At 33.0% G+C, this 13,246-nt stretch overlaps 1 protein-coding gene across 1 annotated transcript in view; it reads left to right on the top strand.

Annotated features, from left to right (window-relative positions):
- LOC149801207 (complement C3-like) overlaps window positions 1-13,246 on the top strand; it is a 333,137-nt gene that overhangs the window by 146,772 nt on the left and 173,119 nt on the right. Inside the window, exon 13 of the mRNA XM_089955246.1 lies at window positions 3,413-3,604. Coding sequence (XP_089811372.1) covers window positions 3,413-3,604 — 192 coding nt within the window. The remainder of the gene's footprint in view (window positions 1-3,412; window positions 3,605-13,246) is intronic.

Genomic DNA, 13,246 nt, shown 5'->3' with positions numbered 1-13,246 from the left:
TAATGTAATAATCGGGAACTTTGCTGCGCAAAATTGAGAGATATTATGAGATCGGGAGGTAGATGAGGAAATACCCCCAAAATCGGGATGTATTTCTCCCGGCTTGAGAGTTGACAGGCATGAACTGTCCGGGTTTGTGGAATTTCATTCGGGACTTTAGTTTATTTAAGTCACCAGCCCGGGGCATGTGCCTAATAAATTTCTTTTAGCACTTACCAGTACAGTACATAAACTATTATATCAGACTGCAGATTCAACTTTTGAATGTGCAACCCAAATCTGGTCTCCTGTCTGCCTCGCTCGCCAATGTTTATGTTTGTATTCGAGGACTGGCTAGTATAGTGTCACAGTACCACATGATCTGTCATCTCATCAAAACTCGGAAAAACTCTGCAATTTATGGAATCGTGGTATCTAACATGCAATATAATTACTACCTGCTTACGATATTTCATTATAAACATTGCAGTCGAATTAAAATCTGTAGAGAATTACATACATAAAAGGAAAATTTTGATTTCTAGTCTCCTTTAATCATATCAGCAAATGGTGTCAAGTCAGTGAAATGTACCCAGTATATTGAAAACCCACTGCAGTGCTTGTAGGAACATCAAACATTATCCGTGGAAAACCCCATTCAGCTGTAAATGATGAATATGTATCTAGTGTAGAATGAATGCCATAAACTCCTAAATTTAATGACAGACTAGCTTGGAATCATCACATAGATCATGTCTGTAACTTCATAGGTTCCAGGCCTTACTTTACTGCCAACTTAAATACAGAAGAAAAGAAATATCTACTTATTCATGCAACACAATTATTTTATTAAACATGTATATCTATTACCCATTATAGACTACAGTTTCACAATATGGCATCCATGCACATAAGATAATATTAATTGTATAATTAAATTTCAAAGCGGCAGATAGAATAACAGATTATCTGCTTACTTGTTGCAGTCTTGACATGTACTGACATTATTTTTGACAACAGAATTTCATATTATAAATATATTTTGGTTTATAAAGCTGTTAATAATTTTAACACCTGGGTATCATAATTATAAAGTACGTTGAAATTGCTTACATGTAGATTTGACACTTTTACATTCAGTTTAAAACAGCAAAACAAGATTGATTTTCATTTGTACTGTGTCACTGATTAGTGATGCAAGAACTTGAAGTAATGTTTTTTCAGAATTTGTATTTCATATGCCTAGATCTACTATTGTTTTCTGTTGATTCGGGTTCTTGCTATAGGTTCCACTTGCCTATATTAGAATTGATTTCTGCTGGTTGTGGTTCTTGCTATCTAGTTAGTACATTACTACATCTATTGATTTCTGCTGATTGGGATTCCTGCTATCAAGGTGACACATGTCTAGATCTACTATTGATTACTGCTGGTTGAGGTTCTTCCTATATATCTAGTTGACACTTGTTAAGATCTGCTGATTTCTACTGGTTGGGGTTCTTGCTATTTAGGTGGTTTAATGGTTCTTGCTATGTAGGTGACACATGTCTAGATCTACTATTGATTTCAATATTTTGGGGTTCTTGCTATTTAGGTGACACATGTATTGATCTACTATTGATTTCTACTGGTTTAATGGTTCTTGTTATTTAGGTGACACATGTCTAGATCTTCTATTGATTTTTACTGGTTGGGGTTCTTGCTATTTAGGTGACACATGTCTAGATCTACTATTGATTTCTTTTGGTTGAGGTTCTTGCTATCTAGTTGACATGCCTAGATCAGCTATGATTTCTACTGGTTGGGGTTCTTGCTATTTAGGTGACACATGTCTAGATCTACTATTGATTACTGCTGGTTGAGGTTCTTCCTATATATCCAGTTGACACTTGTTAAGATCTGCTGATTTCTACTGGTTGGGGTTCTTGCTATTTAGGTGGTTTAATGGTTCTTGCTATGTAGGTGACACATGTCTAGATCTACTATTGATTTCAATATTTTGGGGTTCTTGCTATTTAGGTGACACATGTATTGATCTACTATTGATTTCCACTGGTTTAATGGTTCTTGTTATTTAGGTGACACATGTCTAGATCTTCTATTGATTTTTACTGGTTCGGGTTCTTGCTATTTAGGTGACACATGTCTAGATCTACTATTGATTTCTTTTGGTTGAGGTTCTTGCTATCTAGTTGACATGCCTAGATCAGCTATGATTTCTACTGGTTGGGGTTCTTGCTATTTAGGTGACACATGTCTAGATCTACTATTGATTTCTACTGGTTGGGGTTCTTGCTATCTAGCTGACATGTCTAGGTCAGCTATTGATTACTTGTTGGGGTTCTTGCTATTTAGGTGACACATGTCTAATCTGCTATTGATTTCTACTGGTTTAATGGTTCTTGCTATTTAGGTGACACATGTCTAGATCAGCTATTGATTTCTACAGTTTGGGGTTCTTTCTATTTAGGTGACACATGTCTAGATCTACTATTGATTTCTACTGGTTGGGGTTCTTGCTATCTAGTTGACATGTCTAGATCAGCTATTGATTACTGGTTGGGGTTCTTGCTATTTAGGTGACACATGTCTAATCTACTATTGATTTCTACTGGTTTAATGGTTCTTGGTATTTAGGCAATATATGTCTAGATCTACTATTGATTTCTACAGGTTGGCGTTCTTGCTATCTAGGTGACACATGTCTAGATCTACAGTACTATTGATTTCTACTGGTTGGGAATCTTCGTATCTAGGTGGCAAATGTCTCGATCTATATAGAGTTCTGCTGACTGGGGTTCTTACTATTTATGTGGTACATCAGCAGTCAGTTGGTATATTACTTCAAATTGCTAAGAAAGAGAATAATTTTCAAAATTAATTTTACATCTGATTTTGGCCAAATTATTAGTTTAGTCATTTTACAAGATATTGTGGGCAAAATTCTCAATACAGATTTGGTTAAGCTGATATGTAATGCCCTTTCTCACTGCCTATCATGACATTTTGCCTTAGGTTAGAACCATTGTGTTATATAATTGATTCTGCATATATCAAGATGTAATTTCATGGACCCTGACCATTGTGTTATATAATTGATTCTGCATATATCAAGATGTAATTTCATGGACCCTGACCATTGTGTTGTAACAAGGCTTACCTACAGTAACTTTTGATGTGAAAACCCGGAAAGTGAGTTGTTGTAAGGAACATGAATCAGCCTTTCTCAAAATCATAACCCATAAATAAAATCCATAATTAATATGCAAACAAAGATACATGCATGCATTTTTAGGTTCATGTGGTAAAGGTTGTTTTAAAATAAATTTAGTTTGTGATGTAATCTTCCATATCATACTGGTGGTTTTATATACTGTTAAGGTATCTGATATTTTCAGATTTAGTAACTTAACTTTTCCTTCGTGAATTTCAGACATTGAGTCGAGGAAGATTATATGATTCAACCTTCTTTCCAAGTGGAGCAATAAAAGTACATGACCTGAGTCAGTGGCAACATCACCTAACCCCATCTGGCAGAAGTATTGCATACTTCATTCACCAGGATGGAGAGATTGTTGCTGATCAAATAAAATATGATGTGAGGAGAACTTGCTTTAACCGAGAGGTAGGTACATTATCTACTAGCATGATGCCATTTATATTGTATTTTATTATCTCTGTAAAACACACCTGTAAAACATACACCATCAAGAACCAGATCTTCTTTTGCATAGTGTGATAGCAGTATTGGCAGTATTTGTTGTAATCATTCATATTTATAATTTCAAAATTTTGCATAGTGTGATAGCAGTATTGGCAGTATTTGTTGTAATCATTCATATTTATAATTTCAAACTACCAATTTAGACCCTGCCCGTACGCAACTTTCCCTTAGTGATTGGATATGGAATCCATACATACTTTTACAGAAATATCCATATGGACATTTTTATTCCAAAGCTGAACCACTCTTATGGAATTCAGTGTATTCATATGAAATGTTATGGATTCCCTTACGTATTCCTTATGGAAAATCCCATGGAATATGCAAATTAGTCCATGAGATCTGTAGGTTGTCTGTATGGAATAAAATTTGGCAATAATCCATATGGAGTTTGTGAATAGTCCATATGGAATTTGTAAATGGTCCATATAGAATTGGGAAATATACCATATGGAATTTGTAAATGGTCCATATGGAATTTGTAAATGGTTCATGTGGAATTTGTAAATGGTTCATATGGAATTTGTAAATACTTCATGTGGAATTTGTATATGGTCCATATGGAATTTGTAAATGGTCCATGTGGAATTTGTAAATGGTCCATATGGAATTTGTAAATACTTCATGTGGAATTTGTATATGGTCCATATGGAATTTGTAAATGGTCCATGTGGAATTTGTAAATGGTCCATATGGAATTTGTAAATGGTCCATATGGAATTTGTAAATAGTTCATGTGGAATTTGTAAATGTTCCATATGGAATTTCTAAATAGTTCATGTGGAATTTGTAAATGGTCCATATGGAATTTGTAAGTGGTCCATATGGAATTTGTAAATAGTTCATGTGGAATTTGGTAATAGTCCTTAAGACAGACAGGTTTTTTAAGTGCCTTCTGCCTTAACCATAAAAAAATCTGCTTCAGATGTCTATTAACTGTCTGATGATTCTTACACATTATTGGGAATCAATGATAAATATTCACAATAATTTTTAAAATGGATCATAAATTTTATTTTGACAGACATTATCAGATAAGATTTAGGTTTTTCTTGTCCTCATTTTCTTTCTTGCATACAAAACCTAATCGATGATGGCATCACATAAGTCTTTTTATTTCACTGAAAAGTTTTGTGAGATTTCCCAAATATTTTGAACAAAACTTTCATTGAAATTGTGGTGAGATCTCACTAAAATTTCACTGAAATATTTTTGAGGTTTCACAAAAGACTTGGCTAAAACTTTCGTGAGATTTCGCTAAAACTTTGATCATTATATAGCATTTTACTGAAGTTTCAGTAGTTTTTTCAGACATTTCAGAAGGTTTCAAATTAATAATGAAAATGAATTAAACAGGACCTTATTAACCAAGGTGATATTTAAGTGTGCATGAAAAAAATATACAGAGGTTGTAATTATATGACATCCAAGGAAAGAGATATGGGAGTTAATAATAATAATAATAATAATAAAGACGTTATTTAGAGGGGGTAAGTCAGTTAGTTACAGAATTAATCTACTTTGAGGCCTTCTTTCTGTTATGTACAATATATACAGTATATACAACATGATGTGAAGAATCTGGCTTGACACTAAATAATAAAGAGATTTTTCAAATCAAAGTATCAAGCCTGGAACATATGCACAGGCATCTGTGAACACATAAACATATATAAAATATAAAAGATTAATCTGCATTGAAAAATTCAACTGTGAAAATGATGCAAAATTACAGAAAAGCATCCATTTGAGGCATTGATTATGAAAAGAAGAAATGCTAGGAGCCTGCCTTATGTCACTGTTGTACTGCAGACTTCATTTTTTATTAATGAACAAGCTATGATGCTGTTGTGGTCTCTTGAATTAGTCTTTATTCCAAAAGCAGCCATGACAAACGTTTATCATTTTATAATTACTTTTATAAAAAGTTATTTTACACTGAATTCTAACACACCTAGAATATTTTGATAATGTACACAAGAATGCCTCATGATATTGAAAGATGATTCTACGCGTGGGCCAAGAAAATTCCACAAAGATATGACTATCTTTGATAGACATGGGTATCTGGCAACAATTCCCACCAGTGATCTATGTGTCGTCCTTCCTTAAATTCTGGAAGTTAATCAGTTTGGAGTTCTACAATTACTTCAAAATTATCCTGGTTCAATTCCTTGTCCTATTTATCATGCTAGCTGCTAGTGTAAAGTTCTTTATGGCACAAAAAGCAAAATGCTAGTCCTGGCTTTCAGTTTTCTTACAGAATTCCCATCGACTTTGTATTCAAGCTATTCTCATTGCCGCATATTTTTCACATGGTTATTCAATCTTGTATCCCGCTCGAATATTTGAATCTCCATGTTTAGCAAGCATTCTCATTCCCATCAGTTTCCGTTATGCGACAAATCATTGGGCAAGTGCAAAATTTTGACCAATCAGAAAGCACTTTACAGTGATCATCTGTTAAATAATAAATGGAACAAATACTTATTAGAAAGCTTGATGCGGAATGGGACCGAATACAGCATTTTTTAAAAAAGTTTTGGAGACGATATTAAAAAAGGGTCCGTATCGAGGAAAATCAAATTCAGGTCAGGAGAAAAGCAAAATTCTGTTTTAAAATGTAAAACAAGAAAACTTGGTTGAGGGCAGTTAAATCCAATTGAAGTTAAACAAAAATGCAACAACAACAAAAAACAAAACAGGGAAGATGTGGAAAGAAGTTATTGTGCCCAAAATAAACAATAAAATTACAGCTATCAGAAACAGGAAATACAAATACTGCTGAAAATCATTCAGATTGTACAAGAAACAACAAATAAATATTTTTATTTTATGCTAAGCAGTGAATTACACGATTTTCTAATTAAAATAATATTGATATTTCACTGCAGTGAAAAAATAACAATATTTTTTCACTACAGAAACTACTTTTTTCTGTCAGAACATACTTACCTCCCTTTGATTTTCTGTCAGTGAACTACTTTTAACTTCTGTACATGTCATTGTCATTATTAATAATCCCTGTCTGTTATCCTTGAAACTTGTAGTTTGTTAGTCTGGAAATATCAGTTAAATTTTATCTCTCTGATGTGGAACTAATTTTGTGCGCAGGTACACATAGCACAGCAGAACATTTACGGTAAACAGCTGACATTACCGTAAGAAATCTGCTAATTTACTGTCACAAACTTTAGGTAGCCAACTTATGTGAGCATAAAATAAAAAGAATATTTGCTTGAAACGAGTGAATAACGGATACATTTCATCTCGTGGGTGAAAAACTTTGGTATTTTCACGAGTGGCTTTGCCACTCGTGAAAATACTGAGTTTTTCATCCACTTGATGAAATATATCTGTTATTCACTCGTTTCAGGCCAATATCCTCTATATCTCATTGATATTTTTTATTGAAATATCAGTGATATTACAATCACAAAATATCACTATATTTTCAGAATTTTTGACAAACTCTCAGAGAATTTTCAATCACAAATTCCCACTATTTTCAGAAATGTTGGTAGTCTCCTAAAATACCATAATTTTAGTGAAAAAGGACATGTGAATGAATGTCAGAAAAATTTCACTGGGATTTTACTTAAATTTCAGTCACATTTTCACTAGGGTATGATTTTTATATAGCATATTTTAATAGGAAGCCAAAAAAAATTACTTTTCGGAATAAACATCAGATCAAGCCCAAAATCCACCTTGCACCAAAAATTCATCTATGCATGTACTTGCAGATATTAATTTTCTGATCATGTTTACATTTTCTCTACTTCTTTGGTCTTGTCTTTGTTTTTAAAAATCTGTGGAAATAAATATGAGAAAACTGACACGCATGTGTTTTCTTCAAATTTATACAAGTATATATTCATCCTTCCATATCGGCTACACTGACATATACATGTACTCTAATTCCCACCAATATTTCTATCTGAATCAGATAGTTTAGGTTATTAATTCTTCAGAGAGTATTTTCCATGATGCTATAACACATGAGCATGTTTTCCATATGGAAAAAAGTGCTTATGGATTAAAGTTGCAACTTTATTCCATATGGAATTTTCACTTGCTGTGAAGTACTTATGGAATTGATATGGAATAAATTGTCTGATTCCATAAGTTTTTCAGTCCATATCTGTTCCATACGAATCCCTGAAGTATTCCATATGTAATCCATACAACATGGAAAGAAGTGGAGTATGAAAATAGTTTATAAATATATGTTTGGTGTGAGCTTGGAAAATCTCACCCATATGTTCATAATTTGTGACAGGAACAAGGCTCTGCCAAGCAAAATCTACTTACTACATGTTGAAATTGGACCTTTCCACAATAAATTCTCTGTGATATCCTGCAATTTGTGATCAAATCAAAACTCAGTGTGGTGCAAGAGCATGACGTTAAGACTTTATAATTTGGGAGGAACCCATTGAGCTGCAGCAGCAAATGTGTGTATATCCATGAAATATGGCATATGTCCATAAGTATGGCAGATTGTAGATGTGTATGTCCATGAAGTACAGCAAACTGAAAATATATGTATGGCCATGAAATATGGCATATATCCGTGAAGTATGGCAAATTGTGAAAATATATGTATGTCCATGAAATAAGGCTTATGTCCATGAAATATGGCATATAACCGTGAATTATGGTATGTCCATGAAGTATGGCAAACTGTGAAAATATGTGTATGTCCATGAAATATGGTGTATGTCCATGAAATATGGCATATATTCATGAAATATGGCATATATCCATGAAATATGGTATGTCCATGAAGTATGGCAAACTGTGAAAATATGTGTATGTCCATGAAATAAGGCATATACCCATAAGTATGGCAGACTGTAGATGTGTATGTCCATGAAGTATCACAAACTGAAAATATGTGTATGTCCATGAAATATGGCATATATCTATGAAATACGGCATATGTCCATGAAATATGGTATATATCCACGAAATATGGCTTATGTCCATGAAATAGGCATATAACTGTGAAGTATGGCAATATTGTGAAATTATGTGTATGTCTATGAAATATGGTGTATGTCCATGAAATATGGCATATATCCATGAAATATGGCATATATCCATGAAATATGGTGCATATCCATGAAGTATGGCCAACTGTGAAAATATGTATATGGCCATGAAATATGGTGTATGGCCATGAAATATGACATATATCCGTGAAGTATGGCAAATTGTGAAAATATGTGTATGGCCATGAAATATGGCGTATGTCCATGAAATATGGCATATATCCATTAAGTAAAAATGCTTAAAGTCATATGTTGCTTTCTTGTTATGGCAACAACAAAAAAATCATACAGAATTTTTGACCACCTATCAGTCTCACCCTTAAAATCCATGTTCTCGCTGTATGATTCCTTTATTATGCTAAGATTTTTGCTGGCAGTGTTTATTCTATGTATCTGTAAAAGTAATTGACTTATGATGCAGAAATTTAAATGAGAACTGGATAAACATATGCTGTCAGTGAAGTATGGAAAACTGTAAAAATGTGTACATGTCCATGAAATATGGAAAACTGTAAAAATGTGTACATGTCCATGAAGTATGGAAAACTGTAAAAATGTGTACATGTCCGTGAAGTATGGAAAACTGTAAAAATGTGTACATATCCATGGAGTAATTGAAAACTAAAGATCTGTGAATGTCCATGAAGTATGGAAAACTATAAAAATGTGTATATGTCCAATTGTCCAAGAAGTATGGAAAACTGTACAATTGTTTGTACATGATGTATTGTAAACTGTAAAAATTTGTGTATGTCCATGAAATATGGCAAACTGCAAATTTGTATATGTCCATGAACTATGACAAACTGTACAAATGTATGTATGTCCATGAAGTGTGGCAAACTGTACAAATGCGTGTATTTCCATGAAGTGTGGCAAACTGTAAAAATATGTACATGTCAGTGAAGCATAGCAAACTAAAAATGTGTTCATGTCCTTGGAGTATGGCAAACATTAAAAATATGTATTTGTCCATGAAGTAAGTCATACTGTAAAAATGTATGTACTTGGAGTATGGCAGACTAAAATTGTACGCATATCCATGTAGTGATGAGCAAACTGAAAATGTGTGCATGTACATAAAATATGGCAAACTAAAAATGTGTGCACGTACATGAAGTATGGCAAACTAAAAATGTCCATGTACATGAAATATGGTAAACTGTAAAAATGTGTGCATGTACATGAAATATGGTAAACTGTAAAAATGTGTGCATGTACATGAAATATGGCAAACTAAAAATGTGTGCATGTACATGAAATATGGTAAACTGTAAAAATGTGTGCATGTACATGAAGTATGGCAAACTGTAAAAATGTGCATGTACATGAAGTATGGCAAACTAAAAATGTGCATGTACATGAAACATGGCAAACTAAAAATGTGTGCATGTACATGAAATATGGCAAACTAAAAATGTGTGCATGTACATGAAGTATGGCAAACGAAAAATGTGCATGTACATGAAGTATGGCAAACTAAAAATGTGTGCATGTACATGAAATATGGCAAACTAAAAATGTGTGCATGTACATGAAGTATGGCAAACTAAAAATGTGCATGTACATGAAGTATGGCAAACTGTAAAATGTGTGCATGTACATGAAATATGGCAAACTGTAAAAATGTGTGCATGTACATGAAATATGGCAAACTGTAAAAATGTGTGCATGTACATGAAGTATGGCAAACTGTAAAAATGTGTGCATGTATATGGCAAACTGTAAAAATGTGTGCATGTATATGAAATATGGTAAACTGTAAAAATGTGTGCATGTACATGAAATATGGTAAACTGTAAAAATGTGTGCATGTACATGAAGTATGGCAAACTAAAAATGTGTGCATGTACATGAAGTATGGCAAACTAAAAATGTGCATGTACATGAAATATGGCAAACTGTAAAAATGTGTGCATGTACATGAAATATGGCAAACTGTAAAAATGTGTGCATGTACATGAAGTATGGCAAACTAAAAATGTGTGCATGTACATGAAGTATGGCAAACTAAAAATGTGCATGTACATGAAGTATGGTAAACTGTAAAAATGTGTTCATGTACATGAAATATGGTAAACTGTGAAAATGTGTGCATGTACATGAAGTATGACAAACTGTAAAAATGTGTGCATGTATATGGCAAACTGTAAAAATGTCTGCATGTATATGAAATATGGTAAACTGTAAAAATGTGTGCATGTACATGAAATATGGTAAACTGTAAAAATGTTTGCATGTACATGAAGTATGGCAAACTAAAAATGTGCATGTACATGAAATATGGCAAACTGTAAAAATGTGTGCATGTACATGAAATATGGTAAACTGTAAAAATGTGTGCATGTACATGAAATATGGTAAACTGTAAAAATGTGTGCATGTACATGAAGTATGGCAAACTGTAAAAATGTGTGCATGTACATGAAATATGGCAAACGGTAAAAATGTGTGCATGTACATGAAATATGGCAAACTAAAAATGTGTGCATGTACATGAAGTATGGCAAACTAAAAATGTGCATGTACATGAAATATAGTAAACTGTAAAAATGTGTGCATGTATATGAAATATGGCAAACTGTAAAAATGTGTATATGTCCATGAAGTATGGAAAACTGTAAAAATGTGCATGTACATGAAGTATGGCAAACTAAAAATTTGTGCATGTACATGAAATATAGTAAACTGTAAAAATGTGTGCATGTACATGAAATATGGCAGACATTGAAAATGTGTGCATGAGCATGAAGTATGGCAAAACTGTAAAAATTTGTGCATGTACATGAAATATGGTAAACTGTAAAAATGTGTGCATGTACATGAAATATGGCAAACTGTAAAAATGTGTGCATGTACATGAAGTATGGCAAACTGTAAAAATGTGTGCATGTACATGAAGTATGGTAAACTGTAAAAATGTGTGCATGTACATGAACTATGGCAAACTGTAAAAATTTGTGCATGTACATAAAATATAGTAAACTGTAAAAATGTGTGCATGTACATGAAATATGGTAAACTGTAAAAATGTGTGCATGTACATGAAGTATGGCAAACTGTAAAAATGTGTGCATGTACATGAAGTATGGCAAACTGTAAAAATGCATGCATGTACATGAAATATGGCAAACTGTAAAAATGTGTGCATGTACATGAAATATGGTAAACTGTAAAAATGTGTGCATGTACATGAAGTATGGCAAACTGTAAAAATGTGCATGTACATGAAATATGGCAAACTGTAAAAATGTGCATGTACATGAAGTATGGCATACTGTAAAAATGTGTGCATGTACATGAAATATGGCAAACTGTAAAAATGTGCATGTACATGAAGTATGGCAAACTGCAAAAATGTGCATGTACATGAAATATGGCAAACTAAAAATGTGTGCATTTACATGAAGTATGGCAAACTGTAAAAATGTGCATGTACATGAAATATGGCAAACTAAAAATGTGTGCATGTACATGAAATATGGCAAACTAAAAATGTGTGCATGTACATGAAGTATGGCAAACTGTAAAAATGTGCATGTACATGAAATATGGCAAACTTAAAATGTGCATGTACATGAAATAAGGCAAACTGTAAAAATGTGCATGTACATGAAGTATGGCAAACTGTAAAAATGTGTGCATGTACATGAAGTATGGCAAACTGTAAAAATGTGCATGTACATGAAGTATGGTAAACTGTTAAAATGTGTGCATGTACATGAAGTATGGCAAACTGTAAAAATGTGTGCATGTACATGAAATATGGCAAACTAAAAATGTGTGCATGTACATGAAGTATGGCAAACTAAAAATGTGTGCATGTACATGAAGTATGGCAAACTAAAAATGTGTGCATGTACATGAAATATGGCAAACTGTAAAAATGTGTGCATGTACATGAAATATGGCAAACTGTAAAAATGTGTGCATGTACATGAAGTATGGCAAACTAAAAATGTGTGCATGTACATGAAATATGGCAAACTGTAAAAATGTGTGCATGTACATGAAATATGGTAAACTGTAAAAATGTGTGCATGTACATGAAGTATGGCAAACTGTACAAAATGTGCATGTACATGAAATATGGCAAACTAATAATGTGCATGTACATGAAATATGGCAAACTAAAAATGTGTGTATGTACATGAAGTATGGCAAACTAAAAATGTGTGCATGTACATGAAATATGGCAAACTGTAAAAATGTGTGCATGTACATGAAATATGGTAAACTGTAAAAATGTGTGCATATACATGAAGTATGGCAAACTGTAAAAATGTGTGCATGTACATGAAGTATGGCAAACTGTAAAAATGTGTGCATGTACATGAAATATGGTAAACTGTAAAAATGTGTGCATATACATGAAGTATGGCAAACTGTAAAAATGTGTGCATGTACATGAAGTATGGCAAACTGTAAAAATGTGCATGTACATGAAATATGGCAAACTAAAAATGTGCATGTACATGAAATATGG

Source organism: Sinohyriopsis cumingii, chromosome 4 (genome assembly GCF_028554795.1).
Source record: "Sinohyriopsis cumingii isolate HCF-2022 chromosome 4, ASM2855479v2, whole genome shotgun sequence".
NCBI lineage: Eukaryota > Metazoa > Mollusca > Bivalvia > Unionida > Unionidae > Sinohyriopsis > Sinohyriopsis cumingii.
The sequence above is the reverse complement of the archived record's forward strand: the minus strand, read 5'-3'. Positions and strand labels throughout refer to the sequence as shown.